Source organism: Squalius cephalus (assembly GCF_949319135.1).
Source record: "Squalius cephalus genome assembly, chromosome: 23".
Classification (NCBI taxonomy): domain Eukaryota; kingdom Metazoa; phylum Chordata; class Actinopteri; order Cypriniformes; family Leuciscidae; genus Squalius; species Squalius cephalus.
The window spans coordinates 10079198-10099517 of NC_137144.1; the positions used below are offsets into that span (position 1 = coordinate 10079198).

At 40.7% G+C, this 20320-nt stretch overlaps 1 protein-coding gene across 1 annotated transcript in view; it reads right to left on the reverse strand.

Annotated features, from left to right (window-relative positions):
• The window catches only part of LOC307151791 (receptor-type tyrosine-protein phosphatase eta), a 112006-nt gene that overhangs the window by 8693 nt on the left and 82993 nt on the right, over nt 1-20320 (reverse strand). Inside the window, exons 12-16 of the mRNA XM_079859958.1 lie at nt 8639-8692; nt 8039-8095; nt 4240-4293; nt 3637-3693; nt 1536-1638 (exon numbers count right to left, since the gene is read on the reverse strand). Of these exons, the coding sequence (XP_079716084.1) occupies nt 1536-1638; nt 3637-3693; nt 4240-4293; nt 8039-8095; nt 8639-8692 (325 nt within the window). The remainder of the gene's footprint in view (nt 1-1535; nt 1639-3636; nt 3694-4239; nt 4294-8038; nt 8096-8638; nt 8693-20320) is intronic.

The following is a 20320-nucleotide window of genomic DNA, read 5'->3' on the forward strand; positions in this document are numbered from 1 at the left end:
CACAGCTGTGGACATCACCAAACCCAGGGAGCGCGCGGTCACCTTCGTCGCTCGGAGAGCGAGGTCGGTGGCGGTGCGCAGCTCATCAATGAGCCCGGGGTCTGTCCTGCCCTCGTGCATGTCACGAAGCATCTGGGCCTGGTAGACCTGCAGGATGGCCATGGCATGCAAAGAGGCAGCTGCCTGTCCCGCCGCACTGTAAGACTTCGCCACGAGAGTGGACGAGAATCCACAGGCTTTGGACGGGTGCTTAGGATCACCACGTGATGAAGCGCCTGCCGGACACAGCTGCATCGCGACAGAACGTTCAACCGTGGGAATCCCAGTGTACCCACAAGCATCAGCTCTATCGAGGGGAGGAAAGGCGGAGAAAGCCGACGAACGATCGCGGGAAGACATGGGAGCCTTCCAGGACCGCGTGACTTCCTCATGCACTTCCGGGAAGAATGGTATTGGGGTTGGGCGGCGACGAATGTCAGCGGCCGCTCCCAAAAACCAATCATCCAGCCGCGAGCGCACCGGATCGGGCGGCGGGGACCACTCGAGCCCAATGGCCGCGGCTGCCCGGGAAAGCATGGCAGTCAGCTCGGGATCAGACTCGGGCAATGCTGGCACGCCCGAGGGCGGCAACACAGCCGAATCCTCACTTCCCGAGGACTCATGCCCACCTTGTGATGCAGTGATCGACATTGCATCCTCCTGTGGAACGCCAAACGAAACGCGCGGGGCCTCCGTAGAGGGACCAGCGGTTTCGGTTTGCACGCTCGCGGGTACCAATGCTGAAGAGGGGTGTGTGGACCGTGGACGTGTCGGCGGTTTGTCCCACACAGATACCCTCAGGTCACCCTGGCCACCAGCCGAAGTACAGCCTCTCGGGGAGACCGTAGATCGGGGTGTGGATGAGGGGACTCTCGCTCTGATGAGCTCATTGAGTCTCGACCGCAGCATGGAGATGGTCATGTTCCCGCAATGAGAACATGAATCATCCACAAACGCTGCTTCAGCGTGATCAACGCCCAAACACGCTAAGCAGAGATTGTGCCCATCAGGAGAAAATACATCGCGACCACAACCAGAAGTGCACGGGCGAGACATCTTTAAAAAGACGTGCCACATGCAATGCTCTTTTTGTGAGAGGAAAACTCCGCGGATGTTGAAGCGAACAGGGAGAAATCACACTAACTGTCAGATCACTGACAAGATCAGCAGGGAAGTGTGCACTCGCTGAAATCGCCGTCACACCAACACCGGAGAGCTCGCTCGTCTCGAAGGAATGAGAAGAAATAACTCAGAATTTCGGCTTACGTGGAGTGGAGAAGTTCTCGGCTCCGAAGCGAAAACATATCTGCATTTGTGCAGCGTACTTCCTTATATACCCCCTGCGGCGGGCGGAGTTACGCTATGCAAATTCCGCAGACCCATGGCATTTCATTGCCATTGGCTCGTTTTATATACTCGAAGGTGATAGGCTTCTAAGCGAAACCCCAATCGTCGTCATCCGACGTAACTCGGAGTGACCACGAAAGGGAACTCACCTTCTTGAATAGAAGAAGAGAATGAGAGCGATAATCAAGAGAATACAGATCAATGACACAACTATGCCAACAATCAGACCAGTTTTATCAGGGGTGTTTTCCTCTGGATCTGAAAAGAAAAAAATATATGAAATATGTTCCCAATAAAGAAACTGCAGTTCAATTTGCACTAATATTATTGTAACTGGTTCCATTACTGGGTCAGAGAGGAGTTCACTTTGTAATATGTTTAAAAACGTAAAAGAAGAAAGCCATTATTGATTATATTAACCTTATCAGATAATTTAATGATCCTAGATGACATACTAGTATACTAAGATGCTAATAGTTCAGCCTTAAAAAACATTATCTATTTTACTTATTTTGAAGAATGTTACATTGATAGTCAAACCATTATTCTAATGTTTAGTCTGTGGAGGAGCTTTGGATGATGATCAGATGTGTTCAAAGAGGAAGAGGACAGATATTTTAAAATTCTACATACTGGTAAATTCTGAGATGCAGAAAGGTTCGCTTTGTCTTGTTGGATCTTCAATAACAGTAGTGACACAAAATGTGTAATTGACTCCCGGTTCCAGATCAGTGATGTGATAGAAAGTTTTATTAGTTGTTGCAGATGCCCTGTTCGCTTGAGTCCAAGTAACAGTAAAATAAGATCTATTTCCAATTGGTTCAACCCATTTCAAAGACACAGATGATGATGTGACATCATTCACTGTGAGATTTCTGATCACTTCTGGCTCTGTGTGGAGAGAAAAACAAATAATATGTGCTGGTGAAAGAGGCAATTTAAACAGATGTAAAAATAATACAATTATGAATTTATAGCAGCCAGTGCGCACTGCGCAGTGTGTCTGTGAGAGTAAAATGTCACTACAGTTTTCTGTCCAAAAGAGTAAATATGAGATGGTGTCAAGGCTTATGTCTCAGAAGAATGCTCACTAAAAGATAAATAGATTATGATACTAAAACCTTAATCTATGCGAATAAAATACAACCAAGAACACGTGTGAGACAGGATTCTCACATTCAAACAAGTAAACTACAACTAAGATGTCCTGACAAAAATCATTGATTATACATTGATTATCCTATCACTATCAGAACAGTTGATGGAACTAGTTGACATACTTGGATACTGAGATGCAAATCAGCTTGCCTTAAATCACATTATCTATTGTTCTTATTTTGATGGAGGTTACATTGAAAACTTATAGTAACTTATAGGAGGTTACATATATATATATATATATATATATGTAGGACAAGACTCGACAAGGAAGACAGGAAACACTGGGGTCTAAATATATAAAGAGTAAATTGGCAAACAAGACATCCCTGTTTTTCCAACTGAAATGTCATCATTGTCTTTGTATATTAATTACATCTTGTAGGTGCTGCTGTCTGACACAATTGTAATAAAACTTCATTAGTAATAAAAAATAACAAAATACAGCTATAAGTGCTTACACAGCTGTCCATGAAAAATACTCACTTGTAGAATTTGTTGGAGTAGATGTTGAAGAAGTGGTTGTAGTGACAGAGGATGCTGTAATATATGGACATATAATGAAATAAAAATACAAACATTTACGAAATAGTACTTTCAAGATAACAATGGCATATGTTCATACAATTAACTTTTGTAGTACAATCCATGTTTTATTGTTAAAAGAAAAACTTGTATTATATTACATTTTAAACATTTGAACTGGTAGGCACTATTGTTTAATACTCAGAAAGTGACATGAAATAAGAACAATTATTATTACAATTTTCCTAATATTTGTTGAGATGTTTACAAAGACCTTTTTGCATTCAATGAAATTCTGCATTTCAACAATTATTATCACACAAATATATAATATAGACATTAAACGGTACACATTTTTTTATTTTAGCTGCTGATGGTTGATACTCAGGATGCGATTTGAAATATTGAGGTCCCTATTACTTCTAACTGTAAAAAAGAAGAACTTTCTAAGGACGTTTTAAGATAACTCTACATGAATATTACTCTAGCATGAGCATGTGAATTAATTACTGAAATAATTTTCCTATTAACATGTTTACTCAAATGTCCATGAATAAACATACTCACTTGTAGGAGCTAATGTTGAAGAATTAGTTGAAGGAGAGATTGTAGTGTCAGTGGCTGCTGGAATATTTTCATATAGAAAGAAATATAAATACAGTTTTATTGAGCAATACATGTCATAGGATATATTTACAAGGATATATATATTTCTTTTAAATATTTTTTAAAATACGACATTCTGTAATTCTGTATTACAATAATTACTATTAAAAGAACATGACAAACAGTAAATAATTTAGTTAAAACTGTTTGCTTTTCCAATGACTTTTACTTTGTTATTCCTGTTTCCTGTTTTCCCTGTGTCTAGTTTGTTCCCTTGCTTATGTTTTGTGTTCACCCGCGTCTTGTTAACTTTCCCTTTAACCTGTGTGCTTTTAAGGCATCTGTTTGATTCAGTTCATTATTGATAAAACGAGCCAAGGCACATTAAACTGGCAAACAAGACATCCCTGTTTTTCCAACTGAAATGTCATCATTGTCTTTGTATATTAATTACATCTTGTAGGTGCTGCTGTTTGACACAATTGTAATAAAACTTTATTAGTAAAAAAAAAAAAAAAAATACAGCTATAAGTGCTTACACAGCTGTCCATGAAAAATACTCACTTGTAGAAGTTGTTGGAGTAGATGTTGAAGAAGTGGTTGTAGTGACAGGGGATGCTGTAATATATGGACATATAATGAAATACAAATACAAACATTTACGAAATAGTACTTGCAATATAACAATGGCATATGTTCATACAATTAACTTTTGTAGCACAATCCATGTTTTATTGTTAAAAGAAAAACTTGTATTATATTACATTTTAAACATTTGAAATGGTAGGCACTATTGTTTAATACTCAGAAAGTGACATGAAATAAGAACAATTATTATTACAGTTTTCTTAATATTTGTTGACATGTTTACAAAGACCTTTTTGCATTCAATGAAATTATGCATTTCAAAAATTATTAACACACAAATATATAATATAGACATTAAACGGTACACATTTTTTTATTTTAGCTGCTGATGATTGATACTCAGGATGCGATTTCAAATATTGAGGTCCCTATTACTTCTGTTACGCAACTGCTCAGAGACAAGACGTTGAGATCCAAATGCAGCTTTATTAGGGTTAATCCAGACACGTAATCCAAGAAACAGGCAATGGTCGAAACACAGGTAAGCAGTCCAAACGAACAAACAAACAAACCAGGAAACACAGGCAGGGGTCAGAGGCAGGAGAATAATCCGAGGAACAGGCAGGGGATCCAGGAACCGGGAACCAGGAACCGGGAAACGGGAAACCATGAAGAAACGCTCAGGAGTGAAGTGTAACAACATACAAAACTTCGCGGAGAGTGAATGAGTGAACAGGGTACAAATAGGCTAGGGAGACTAACAGGGTGACGAGACATAGGTGAATGCAATCAGTGAAGATGAGTCCAGGCAGTGAATTATGGGAAATGTAGTGCGTGGCTGATCGTGACAGAGCCTCCCCCTTTAAGAGTGGCTTCCAGACGCTCAACAAAACAACAAAGACAACACCCAACAGTCCAGGTGGGTGGCGGGGACGGAGGCAGACCAGGGAGCGGGATGGAGGGCCAGGTCCGTGAAGCGGAAGAGGACCTGGAGACTGCGGCAAGACGGGAGACCAGGGCAGAGCAGGCGACATGGGCGGAGAAGACCCCTCGGGCGACCACGGTGGAGACGACCCTTCGGGCGGCCACGGCGGAGAAGACCCTTCGGGCCGGCCACGGTGGAGAAGACCCTTCGGGCGGCCACGGCGGAGAAGACCCTTCGGCCGGCCACGGTGGAGACGACCCTTCGGGTGACCACGGCAGAGAAGACCCTTCTGGCGACCATGGTGGAGAAGACCCTTCGGGCGGCCAGGGAGGAGACGACCCTTCAGGCGGCCATGGCGGAGCAGACAGTTCAGGAGACCATGGCGGCGCGGCCTCTATGGTCCTATCAAGGGACCTCCTGCCCCCCCCACAATTTCCTTGGGGGTGGCTATGGGGTTATAGGCAGGAACAGTCACCGGGTCAGGAACAGACAAAGGGTCAGGAACAGGAACTGGCTCAGGGACAGACAGCGTGGCCATCTTTGCTGAGGGCTCAGGTTCAGGTGTGGCGGCGGCCATCTCTGCTGAGGGCTCAGGTTCAGGCGTGGCGGCGGCCATCTCTGCTGAGGGCTCAGGTTCAGGCGTGGTGGCGGCCATTTCTGCTGAGGGCTCAGGTTGTACCATCTTGTATGGAGGCACTGGCTCGGCGGCGGCCATCTTGTCCGGAGACACTGGCTCGGCAGACGTGACGTGAACAGTCTCTGGATCGGCAGACGTGACGTGAACAGTCTCTGCATCGGCAGACGTGCTGACATCAGCGGTGGATCTGTCACGTTGGAAATAAGTCCTGGACGCCCATAGACCGATCCGGTGGCAGGCTTTATGGTTGGCGTGACGTGAAGATTCTCAGGCTGGGCAGGCGTGATGTGAAGATCAGACTGAGGGGATACTGCGGGTTCACGGAGCTCCTTCTCCTCCACACCCACAGTAAACTATGAACTGCTCAACAACAGAGCCAGGTCTATATATTGTTCTAATGTCCCGTGAGGATCATGGTCGGGCATCAATAACCGGAGCGGTTCAGATAATCCTCAGCGGAAAAAGATCATTAAGCACTCGGTGCTCATTTGCGTGAGATGTGCCAGTTCAATAAAATCTGCAACTTAGTCTTCGATGGACCGATTCTCCTCACGGAGACGCATGATTTGGACGTCTGGACACATGGTTGGCATGGCTGCTGGATCTCGGTGAGTCCAGACAGTGAATTATGGGAAATGTAGTGCGTGGATGATCGTGACAACTTCTAACATTAAAAAATAAGAACTTTCTAAGGACGTTTTAAGATAACTCTACATGAATATTACTCTAGTACGGAAGCCCTGAACCGCAACGTAAAAAAAAAAAATCCGTAAAAAAAAAAAAAAAAAAAAATTACGTAAAAAAAAAAATAAAAAAAAATAATAATTGTAAAAAAAAAAATGATATCATTTCGAGATTAAAGTCGAAATGTTTAGAGAATAAAGTCGAAATGTTTAGAGAATAAAGTCGAAATGTTTCGAGATTAAAGTCGAAATGTTTCGAGAATAAAGTCGAAATGTTTCGAGAATAAAGTCGAAATGTTTCGAGAATAAAGTCGAAATGTTTCGAGATTAAAGTCGAAATGTTTCGAGATTAAAGTCGAAATGTTTCGAGAATAAAGTCGAAATGTTTAGAGAATAAAGTCTTCCGTAGAAGTTGTGTGTGTGCTTGCCGTTATTTCACATTGCCGCACAGGCATTCATGCTTGTGCGTGCGTGTGTGTGTGTGTAAATACATGCGCTTGTGAAGTCGAACTGCCGTCTATAATAGACACCGTACGTTCTGGATACATTTTAAGTGCATCATTCTGTATCCAATCATTTGGCCGGATCCCGTGATTTCCTCAAATATAATAACCACTGGTGGTTGAGGAAAGATTCCCTGAAATGATTGTAAAGCGCTTTTAAGTGGACATTACAGTAGACATATGAAAGCGCTATATAAATGCCTCATTCATGCATTCATTCATTCATTCATAAAGCTGGATATCTTGATCCAGTCTGCCAGTATATTTTATAACGTCCTATAGCCTAATGCCATGTTGGTAGACCTGTAGAATATCCCTTTGTTGAAAGCCCAGATAAAAGTAAAAAGCTATTATTTTGTGTAGATCCAGTTTACACACACACACACACACACACATGTCTGGTGCACTATCTTTGTGAGGACTCTCCATAGACGTAATGGTTTTTATACTGTACAAACTGTACATTCTATCCCCTTACACTGCCCCTATCCCTAAACCTACCCATCACAGGAGACATTCTGCATTTTTACATTTTCAAAAAAACTAATTCTGTATGATTTATAAGCTTTTGTACCCATGGGGACACGAGTCCCCATGAGTCTGTGTGCATTCAGGTTTAAGTCCCCACCGGTGTAGAAAAACATGTCCACACACACACACACACACACGCACGCACACGCATGAATGCCTGTGCGGCAATGTGAAATAACGGCAAGCACACACACAACTTCTACGGAAGACTTTATTCTCGAAACATTTCGACTTTAATTTCGAAACATTTCGACTTTAATTTCGAAACATTTCGACTTTAATCTCGAAACATTTCGACTTTAATCTCGAAATGCTATCATTTTTTATTTTTTTTACGTAATTTTTTTTTTTTTTTTTACGGATTTTTTTTTTTTTTATTTTTTTTTTTACGTTGCGGTTCAGGGCTTCCGTACTCTAGCATGAGCATGTGAATAAATTACTGAAATAATTTTCCTATTAACATGTTTACTCAAAGACCATGAATAAACATGCTCACTTGTAGGAGCTAATGTTGAAGAATTAGTTGAAGGAGAGATTGTAGTGTCAGTGGCTGCTGGAATATTTTCATATAGAAAGAAATGTAAAGACAGTTTTATTGAGCAATACATGTCATAGGATATATTTACAAGGATATATATATTTTTTTCTATTTTTTAAAATACGACATTCTGTAATTCTGTATTACAATAATTACTATTAAAAGAACATGACAAACAGTAAATAATTTAGTTAAAACTGTTTGCTTTTCCAATGACTTTTACTTTGTTATTCCTGTTTCCTGATTCCCCTGTGTCTAGTTTGTTGCCTTGCTTATGTTTTGTGTTCACCCGTGTCTTGTTAACTTTCCCTTAAACCTGTGTGCTTTTGAGGCATCTGTTTGGTTCAGTTCATTATTGATAAAACGAGCCAAGGCACATTAAACTGGCAAACAAGACATCCCTGTTTTTCCAACTGAAATGTCATCATTGTCTTTGTATATTAATTACATCTTGTAGGTGCTGCTGTTTGACACAATTGTAATAAAACTTCATTAGTAATAAAAAAGAATAAAATACAGCTATAAGTGCTTACACAGCTGTCCATGAAAAATACTCACTTGTAGAAGTTGTTGGAGTAGATGTTGAAGAAGTGGTTGTAGTGACAGAGGATGCTGTAATATATGGACATATAATGAAATACAAATACAAACATTTACGAAATAGTACTTGCAAGATAACAATGGCATATGTTCATACAATTAACTTTTGTAGTACAATCCATGTTTTATTGTTAAAAGAAAAACTTGTATTATATTACATTTTAAACATTTGAACTGGTAGGCACTATTGTTTAATACTCAGAAAGTGACATGAAATAAGAACAATAATTATTACAATTTTCTTAATATTTGTTGACATGTTTACAAAGACCTTTTTGCATTCAATGAAATTCTGCATTTCAACAATTATTATCACACAAATATATAATATAGACATTAAACGGTACACATTTTTTTATTTTAGCTGCTGATGGTTGATACTCAGGATGCGATTTGAAATATTGAGGTCCCTATTACTTCTAACAGTAAAAAAGAAGAACTTTCTAAGGACGTTTGAAGATAACTCTACATGAATATTACTCTAGCATGAGCATGTGAATTAATTACTGAAATAATTTTCCTATTTACATGTTTACTCAAATGTCCATGAATAAACATACTCACTTGTAGGAGCTGGTGTTGAAGAATTAGTTGAAGGAGAGATTGTAGTGTCAGTGGCTGCTGGAATATTTTCATATAGAAAGAAATATAAATACAGTTTTATTTAGCAATACATGTCATAGGATATATTTACAAGGATATATATATTTTAAAATACGATATTCTGTAATTCTGTATTACAATAATTACTATTAAAAGAACGACAAACAGTAAATAATTTAGTTAAAACTGTTTGCTTTTCCAATGACTTTTACATTGTTATTCCTGTTTCCTGTTTCCCCTGTGTCTAGTTTGTTGCCTTGCTTATGTTTTGGGTTCACCCGTGTCTTGTTAACTTTCCCTTTAACCTGTGTGCTTTTGAGGCATCTGTTTGATTCAGTTCATTATTGATAAAACGAGCCAAGGCACATTAAACTGGCAAACAAGACATCCCTGTTTTTCCAACTGAAATGTCATCATTGTCTTTGTATATTAATTACATCTTGTAGGTGCTGCTGTTTGACACAATTGTAATAAAACTTTATTAGTAATAAAAAAAAAAAAATACAGCTATAAGTGCTTACACAGCTGTCCATGAAAAATACTCACTTGTAGAAGTTGTTGGAGTAGATGTTGAAGAAGTGGTTGTAGTGACAGGGGATGCTGTAATATATGGACATATAATGAAATACAAATACAAACATTTACGAAATAGTACTTGCAATATAACAATGGCATATGTTCACACAATTAACTTTTGTAGCACAATCCATGTTTTATTGTTAAAAGAAAAACTTGTATTATATTACATTTTAAACATTTGAAATGGTAGGCACTATTGTTTAATACTCAGAAAGTGACATGAAATAAGAACAATTATTTTTACAGTTTTCTTAATATTTGTTGACATGTTTACAAAGACCTTTTTGCATTCAATGAAATTATGCATTTCAAAAATTATTAACACACAAATATATAATATAGACATTAAACGGTACACATTTTTTTATTTTAGCTGCTGATGATTGATACTCAGGATGCGATTTCAAATATTGAGGTCCCTATTACTTCTGTTACGCAACTGCTCAGAGACAAGACGTTGAGATCCAAATGCAGCTTTATTAGGGTTAATCCAGACACGTAATCCAAGAAACAGGCAATGGTCGAAACACAGGTAAGCAGTCCAAACGAACAAACAAACAAACCAGGAAACACAGGCAGGGGTCAGAGGCAGGAGAATAATCCGAGGAACAGGCAGGGGATCCAGGATCCAGGAACCGGGAACCGGGAACCGGGAACCGGGAAACGGGAAACGGGAAACCATGAAGAAACGCTCAGGAGTGAAGTGTAACAACATACAAAACTTCGCGGAGAGTGAATGAGTGAACAGGGTACAAATAGGCTAGGGAGACTAACAGGGTGACGAGACATAGGTGAATGCAATCAGTGAAGATGAGTCCAGGCAGTGAATTATGGGAAATGTAGTGCGTGGCTGATCGTGACAGAGCCTCCCCCTTTAAGAGTGGCTTCCAGACGCTCAACAAAACAACAAAGACAACACCCAACAGTCCAGGTGGGTGGCGGGGACGGAGGCAGACCAGGGAGCGGGATGGAGGGCCAGGTCCGTGAAGCGGAAGAGGACCTGGAGACTGCGGCAAGACGGGAGACCAGGGCAGAGCAGGCGACATGGGCGGAGAAGACCCCTCGGGCGACCACGGTGGAGAAGACCCTTCGGGCCGGCCACGGTGGAAAAGACCCTTCGGGCGGCCACGGCGGAGAAGACCCTTTGGACGGCCAATGGCGGAGACAACCCTTCGGGTGACCACGGCAGAGAAGACCCTTCTGGCGACCATGGTGGAGAAGACCCTTCGGGCGGCCAGGGAGGAGACGACCCTTCAGGCGGCCAGGGCGGAGCAGACAGTTCAGGAGACCATGGCGGCGCGGCCTCAATGGTCCTATCAAGGGACCTCCTGCCCCCCCCCACAATTTCCTTGGGGGTGGCTATGGGGTAATAGGCAGGAACAGTCACCGGGTCAGGAACAGACAAAGGGTAAGGAACAGGAACTGGCTCAGGGACAGACAGCGTGGCCATCTTTGCTGAGGGCTCAGGTTCAGGTGTGGCGGCGGCCATCTCTGCTGAGGGCTCAGGTTCAGGAGTGGTGGCGGCCATCTCTGCTGAGGGCTCAGGTTCAGGCGTGGCGGCGGCCATCTCTGCTGAGGGCTCAGGTTCAGGAGTGGTGGCGGCCATCTCTGCTGAGGGCTCAGGTTCAGGCGTGGCGGCGGCCATCTCTGCTGAGAGCTCAGGTTCAGGTGTGGTGGCGGCCATCTCTGCTGAGAGCTCAGGTTCAGGTGTGGTGGCGGCCATCTCTGCTGAGAGCTCAGGTTCAGGTGTGGTGGCGGCCATCTCTGCTGAGAGCTCAGGTTCAGGCGTGGCGGCGGCCATCTCTGCTGAGGGCTCAAGTTCAGGCGTGGAAGCGGCCATCTCTGCTGAGAGCTCAGGTTCAGGCGTGGTGGCGGCCATCTCTGCTGAGAGCTCAGGTTCAGGCGTGGTGGCGGCCATCTCTGCTGAGGGCTCAAGTTCAGGCGTGGCGGCGGCCATCTCTGCTGAGAGCTCAGGTTCAGGCGTGGCGGCGGCCATCTCTGCTGAGGGCTCAGGGTTCAGGCGTGGCGGCGGCCATCTCTGCTGAGGGCTCAGGTTCAGGTGTGGCGGCGGCCATCTTGTACGGAGACACTGGCTCGGCAGACGTGACGTGAACAGTCTCTGCATCGGCAGACGTGACGTGAACAGTCTCTGCATCGGCAGACGTGCTGACATCAGCGGTGGATCTGTCACGTTGGAAATAAGTCCTGGACGCCCATAGACCGATCCGGTGGCAGGCTTTATGGTTGGCGTGACGTGAAGATTCTCAGGCAGGGCAGGCGTGACGTGAAGATCAGGCTGAGGGGATACTGCGGGTTCACGGAGCTCCTTCTCCTCCACACCCACAGTAAACTATGAACTGCTCAACAACAGGGCCAGGTCTATATATTGTTCTAATGTCCCGTGAGGATCATGGTCGGGCATCAATAACCGGAGCGGTTCAGATAATCCTCAGCGGAAAAAGATCATTAAGCACTCGGTGCTCATTTGCGTGAGATGTGCCAGTTCAATAAAATCTGCAACTTAGTCTTCGATGGACCGATTCTCCTCACGGAGACGCATGATTTGGACGTCTGGACACATGGTTGGCATGGCTGCTGGATCTCGGTGAGTCCAGGCAGTGAATTATGGGAAATGTAGTGCTTGGATGATCGTGACAACTTCTAACATTAAAAAATAAGAACTTTCTAAGGACGTTTTAAGATAACTCTACATAAATATTACTCTAGCATGAGCATGTGAATAAATTACTGAAATAATTTTCCTATTAACATGTTTACTCAAATGTCCATGAATAAACATACTCACTTGCAGGAGCTGGTGTTGGAGAATTAGTTGAAGGAGAGATTGTAGTGTCAGTGGCTGCTGGAATATTTTCATATAGAAAGAAATATAAATACAGTTTTATTGAGCAATACATGTCATAGGATATATTTACAAGGATATATATATATATATATATATATATATATATATATATATATATATACACATATACAGTATATATATATATATATATTAGGGCTGGGGGAATTAACGCGTTAATCTGTGCGATTAATTTGAAATGTTTAACGCGTTAAAAAAAAATAACGCATTTAACGCAGCACTTTTTTTTGCCTCGTTTTAATGATTTCCTGTTGCGGCTGCTATTGAAAAGCCGAAAATATGTGCATCGGGTTTCATTCTCGCGCAGCTTTCATGAGCGGGTCTTTACCGCTCCGTGTGCGCCGCCGCACTCTCCGTTCCGTGTGTGTGTGTGTGTGTGTGTGTGTGTGTGGCGGCTGCGCTCTCTGCTCAATGTTCGACTCCGTGTTTGCGCTGCGCGTTCTGCTCTGTCGTTCACGGCCCAAACGCTTCAATCATGTACCGAGCACTGGAAAAGCAAAGTCCGCTCAAATAAGGTGAAATTTCTCTTTAGACTTCTGTTTGCTGAGCTGGTATAGTAGGATATTGCTGGGCAACAATGTTAAAGGGATAGTTCACCCAAAAATGAAAATTCTGTCATTTACTCTGCCTCAAGTTGTTCCAAACCTGTATGATTTCCTTTCTTCTGCTAAACACAAAACAAGATATTTTAAAGAAGGTTGGTAATTAAACAGTTGCTGGTCCCCATTGACTTCCATAGTATTTTTTTTCCTACTATGGAATCAATGGGGTCCATCAGTCGTTTGGTTACCGACTTTCTTCAAAATATCTTCTTTTGTGTTCAGCAGAAGAAAGAAAGATATAAAGGTTTGGAACAACTTGAGGGAGAGTAAATGATAATCATACATGCTCTGGTAATAATAGCTTTTTTAGGACTATAGTTTATTTTTATAATTAGTTAAAAAAATTGGAAAAAAAAATCTTAAATTGATTGTTGATTGATTATTGAAAAAGAATAATACATTGATATATTGATGTTTAATATTATTTTAATATAGGGCTATTTTCTGTTCCTTTTTTTCCGGTGATTCTAAGTTTAATTATTGATGATTACAAGCTTGGAGGAAATGCAATTAATTGCAATTAATTACAGCAAATTGTGCAATTAATTAGTTAATTTTTTTTAATCGATTCCCAGCCCTAATATATATATATATTATATATATATATATATATATATATATATATATATATATATATATATATATACTATTATGTGTATATATATATATATATATATATATATATATTTTTTTTTTTTAAATACAACATTCTGTAATTCTGTATTACAATAATTACTATTAAAAGAACATGACAAACAGTAAATAATTTAGTTAAAACTGTTTGCTTTTCCAATGACTTTTACTTTGTTATTCCTGTTTCCTGTTTCCCCTGTGTCTAGTTTGTTGCCTTGCTTATGCTTTGTGTTCACCCGTGTCTTGTTAACTTTCCCTTTAACCTGTGTGCTTTTAAGGCATCTGTTTGGTTCAGTTCATTATTGATAAAACGAGCCAAGGCACATTAAACTGGCAAACAAGACATCCCTGTTTTTCCAACTGAAATGTCATCATTGTCTTTGTATATTAATTACATCTTGTAGGTGCTGCTGTTTGACACAATTGTAATAAAACTGCATTAGTAATAAAAAATAATAAAATACAGCTATAAGTGCTTACACAGCTGTCCATGAAAAATACTCACTTGTAGAAGTTGTTGGAGTAGATGTTGAAGAAGTGATTGTAGTGACAGGGGATGCTGTAATATATGGACATATAATGAAATAAAAATACAAACATTTACGAAATAGTACTTGCAAGATAACAATGGCATATGTTCATACAATTAACTTTTGTAGTACAATCCATGTTTTATTGTTAAAAGAAAAACTTGTATTATATTACATTTTAAACATTTGAACTGGTAGGCACTATTGTTTAATACTCAGAAAGTGACATTAAATAAGAACAATTATTATTACAGTTTTCTTAATATTTGTTGACATGTTTACAAAGACCTTTTTGCATTCAATGAAATTATGCATTTCAACAATTATTAACACACAAATATATAATATAGACATTAAACGGTACACATTTTTTTATTTTAGCTGCTGATGATTGATACTCAGGATGCGATTTCAAATATTGAGGTCCCTATTACTTCTGTTACGCAACTGCTCAGAGACAAGACGTTGAGATCCAAATGCAGCTTTATTAGGGTTAATCCAGACACGTAATCCAAGAAACAGGCAATGGTCGAAACACAGGTAAGCAGTCCAAACGAACAAACAAACAAACCAGGAAACACAGGCAGGGGTCAGAGGCAGGAGAATAATCCGAGGAACAGGCAGGGGATCCAAGAACCGGGAAACGGGAAACCATGAAGAAACGCTCAGGAGTGAAGTGTAACAACATACAAAACTTTGCGGAGAGTGAATAGGGTACAAATAGGCTAGGGAGACTAACAGGGTGACGAGACACAGGTGAATGCAATCAGTGAAGATGAGTCCAGGCAGTGAATTATGGGAAATGTAGTGCATGGCTGATCGTGACAGAGCCCCCCCTTTAAGAGTGGCTTCCAGACGCTCAACAAAACAACAAAGACAACACCCAACAGTCCAGGTGGGTGGCGGGGACAGAGGCAGACCAGGGAGCGGGATGGAGGGCCAGGTCCGTGAAGCGGAAGAGGACCTGGAGACTGCGGCAAGACGGGAGACCAGGGCGGAGCAGGCGACATGGGCGGAGAAGACCCCTCGGGCGACCACGGTGGAGACGACCCTTCGGGCAACCACAGTGGAGACGACACTTCGGGCAACCACGGTGGAGAAGACCCTTCGGGCCGGCCACGGTGGAGAAGACCCTTCGGACGGCCATGGCGGAGACGACCCTTCGGGCGGCCAGGGAGGAGACGACCCTTCAGGCGGCCAGGGCGGAGCAGACAGTTCAGGAGACCATGACGGCGCGGCCTCTATGGTCCTATCAAGGGACCTCATGCCCCCCCCCCCCCCCCCCCCCAAAAAAAATTTCCTTGGGGGTGGCTATGGGGTTATGGGCAGGAACAGACACCGGATCAGGAACAGACACCGGCTCAGAAACAGACAAAGGGTCAGGAACAGGAACTGGCTCAGGGATAGACAGCGTGGCCATCTTTGCTGAGGGCTCAGGTTCAGGCGTGGCGGCGGCCATCTCTGCTGAGGGCTCAGGTTCAGGCGTGGCGGCGGCCATCTCTGCTGAGGGCTCAGGTTCAGGCGTGGCGGCGGCCATCTGGTACGGAGACACTGTCTCGGCGGCGGCCATCTTGTCCGGAGACACTGGCTCGGCAGATGTGACGTGAACAGTCTCTGGATCGGCAGACGTGACGTGAACAGTCTCTGCATCGGCAGACGTGACGTGAACAGTCTCTGCATCGGCAGACGTGACGTGAACAGTCTCTGCATCGGCAGACGTGCTGACATCAGCGGTGGATCTGTCACGTTGGAAATAAGTCCTGGACGCCCATAGACCGATCCGGTGGCAGGCTTTATGGTTGGCGTGACGTGAAGATTCTCAGGCTGGGCAGGCGTGATGTGAAGATCAGACTGAGGGGATACTGCGGGTTCACGGAGCTCCTTCTCCTCCACACCCACAGTAAACTATGAACTGCTCAACAACAGAGCCAGGTCTATATATTGTTCTAATGTCCCGTGAGGATCATGGTCGGGCATCAATAACCGGAGCGGTTCAGATAATCCTCAGCGGAAAAAGATCATTAAGCACTCGGTGCTCATTTGCGTGAGATGTGCCAGTTCAATAAAATCTGCAACTTAGTCTTCGATGGACCGATTCTCCTCACGGAGACGCATGATTTGGACGTCTTGACACATGGTTGGCATGGCTGCTGGATCTTGGTGAGTCCAGGCAGTGAATTATGGGAAATGTAGTGCGTGGCTGATCGTGACAACTTCTAACAGCAAAAAATAAGAACTTTCTAAGGACGTTTTAAGATAACTCTACATAAATATTACTCTAGCATGAGCATGTGAATAAATTACTGAAATAATTTTCCTATTAACATGTTTACTCAAAGACCATGAATAAACATGCTCACTTGTAGGAGCTAATGTTGAAGAATTAGTTGAAGGAGAGATTGTAGTGTCAGTGGCTGCTGGAATATTTTCAGATAGAAAGAAATGTAAAGACAGTTTTATTGAGCAATACATGTCATAGGTTATATTTACAAGGATATATATATATATATATTTTTTTTGACATTCTGTAATTCTGTATTACAATAATTACTATTAAAAGAACATGACAAACAGTAAATAATTTAGTTAAAACTGTTTGCTTTTCCAATGACTTTTACTTTGTTATTCCTGTTTCCTGTTTTCCCTGTGTCTAGTTTGTTCCCTTGCTTATGTTTTGTGTTCACCCGCGTCTTGTTAACTTTCCCTTTAACCTGTGTGCTTTTAAGGCATCTGTTTGATTCAGTTCATTATTGATAAAACGAGCCAAGGCACATTAATCTGGCAAACAAGACATCCCTGTTTATCCAACTGAAATGTCATCATTGTCTTTGTATATTAATTACATCTTGTAGGTGCTGCTGTTTGACACAATTGTAATAAAACTTCATTAGTAATAAAAAATAATAAAATACAGCTATAAGTGCTTACACAGCTGTCCATGAAAAATACTCACTTGTAGAAGTTGTTGGAGTAGATGTTGAAGAAGTGGTTGTAGTGACAAGGGATGCTGTAATATATGGACATATAATGAAATACAAATACAAACATTTACGAAATAGTACTTGCAAGATAACAATGGCATATGTGTATACAATTAACTTTTGCACTGGAAACTCCATGTCTGGTCCCTGGACGGGACACAGAGATTCTAGGTGATCTACCACAAGCTGTCATAGACACCATCACTTATGCGAGAGCACCCTCTACAAGGCATTCTTACACCCTGAAGTGGAACCTGTTCATTGAGTGGTGTTCTCAAAAGTATATATATATATATATATATATATATACACAGTATATATGTATATATATATATATATATATATATATATATACACAGTATATATGTATATATCACATCCATGTAGGACAAGACTCGACAAGGAAGACAGGAAACACTGGGGTCTAAATACACAAAGGGTAAATTGGCAAACAAGACATCCCTGTTTTTCCAACTGAAATGTCATCATTGTCTTTGTATATTAATTACATCTTGTAGGTGCTGCTGTTTGACACAATTGTAATAAAACTTCATTAGTAATAAAAAAGAATAAAATACAGCTATAAGTGCTTACACAGCTGTCCATGAAAAATACTCACTTGTAGAAGTTGTTGGAGTAGATGTTGAAGAAGTGGTCGTAGTGACAAGGGATGCTGTAATATATGGACATATAATGAAATACAAATACAAACATTTACGAAATAGTACTTGCAAGATAACAATGGCATATGTTCATACAATTAACTTTTGTAGTACAATCCATGTTTTATTGTTAAAAGAAAAACTTGTATTATATTACATTTTAAACATTTGAACTGGTAGGCACTATTGTTTAATACTCAGAAAGTGACATGAAATAAGAACAATTATTATTACAATTTTCTTAATATTTGTTGAGATGTTTACAAAGACCTTTTTGCATTCAATGAAATTCTGCATTTCAACAATTATTATCACACAAATATATAATATAGACATTAAACAGTACACATTTTTTTATTTTAGCTGCTGATGGTTGATACTCAGGATGCGATTTGAAATATTGAGGTCCATATTACTTCTAACAGTAAAAAAGAAGAACTTTCTAAGGACGTTTTAAGATAACTCTACATGAATATTACTCTAGCATGAGCATGTGAATTAATTACTGAAATAATTTTCCTATTAACATGTTTACTCAAAGACCATGAATAAACATGCTCACTTGTAGGAGCTGGTGTTGAAGAATTAGTTGAAGGAGAGATTGTAGTGTCAGTGGCTGCTGGAATATTTTGATATAGAAAGAAATATAAATACTTTTTTATTTAGCAATACATGTCATAGGATATATATATATATATATATATATATATATATATATATATATATATATATATATATATATATATATATATATATATATATATTTATTTATTTTTTTTTATTTTTTTTTTTAATATTTTTTAAAATACGACATTCTGTAATTCTGTATTACAATAATTACTATTAAAAGAACATGACAAACAGTAAATAATTTAGTTAAAACTGTTAGCTTTTCCAATGACTTTTACTTTGTTATTCCTGTTTCCTGTTTCCCCTGTGTCTAGTTTGTTCCCTTGCTTATGTTTTGTGTTCACCCGTGTCTTGTTAACTTTCCCTTTAACCTGTGTGCTTTTAAGGCATCTGTTTGGTTCAGTTCATTATTGATAAAACGAGCCAAGGCACATTAAACTGGCAAACAAGACATCCCTGTTTTTCCAACTGAAATGTCATCATTGTCTTTGTATATTAATTACATCTTGTAGGTGCTGCTGTTTGACACAATTGTAATAAAACTTCATTAGTAATAAAAAAATAATAAAATACAGCTATAAGTGCTTACACAGCTGTCCATGAAAAATACTCACTTGTAGAAGTTGTTGGAGTAGATGTTGAAGAAGTGGTTGTAGTGACAGGGGATGCTGTAATATATGGACATATAATGAAATAAAAATACAAACATTTACGAAATAGTACTTGCAAGAAAAAACTTGTATTATATTACATTTTAAACATTTGAAATGGTAGGCACTATTGTTTAATACTCAGAAAGTGACATGAAATAAGAACAATAATTATTACAATTTTCTTAATATTTGTTGACATGTTTACAAAGACCTTTTTGCATTCAATGAAATTATGCATTTCAAAAATTATTAACACACAAATATATAATATAGACATTAAACGGTACACATTTTTTTATTTTAGCTGCTGATGATTGATATTCAGGATGCGATTTCAAATATTGAGGTCCTTATTACTTCTGTTACGCAACTGCTCAGAGACAAGACGTTGAGATCCAAATGCAGCTTTATTAGGGTTAATCCAGACACGTAATCCAAGAAACAGGCAATGGTCGAAACACAGGTAAGCAGTCCAAACGAACAAACAAACAAACCAGGAAACACAGGCAGGGGTCAGAGGCAGGTGAATAATCCGAGGAACAGGCAGGGGATCCAGGATCCAGGATCCAGGAACCGGGAAACGGGAAACGGGAAACCATGAAGAAACGCTCAGGAGTGAAGTGTAACAACATACAAAACTTCGCGGAGAGTGAATGAGTGAACAGGGTACAAATAGGCTAGGGAGACTAACAGGGTGACGAGACACAGGTGAATGCAATCAGTGAAGATGAGTCCAGGCAGTGAATTATGGGAAATGTAGTGCGTGGCTGATCGTGTCAGAGCCCCCCCTTTAAGAGTGGCTTCCAGACGCTCAACAAAACAACAAAGACAACACCCAACAGTCCAGGTGGGTGGCGGGGACAGAGGCAGACCAGGGAGCGGG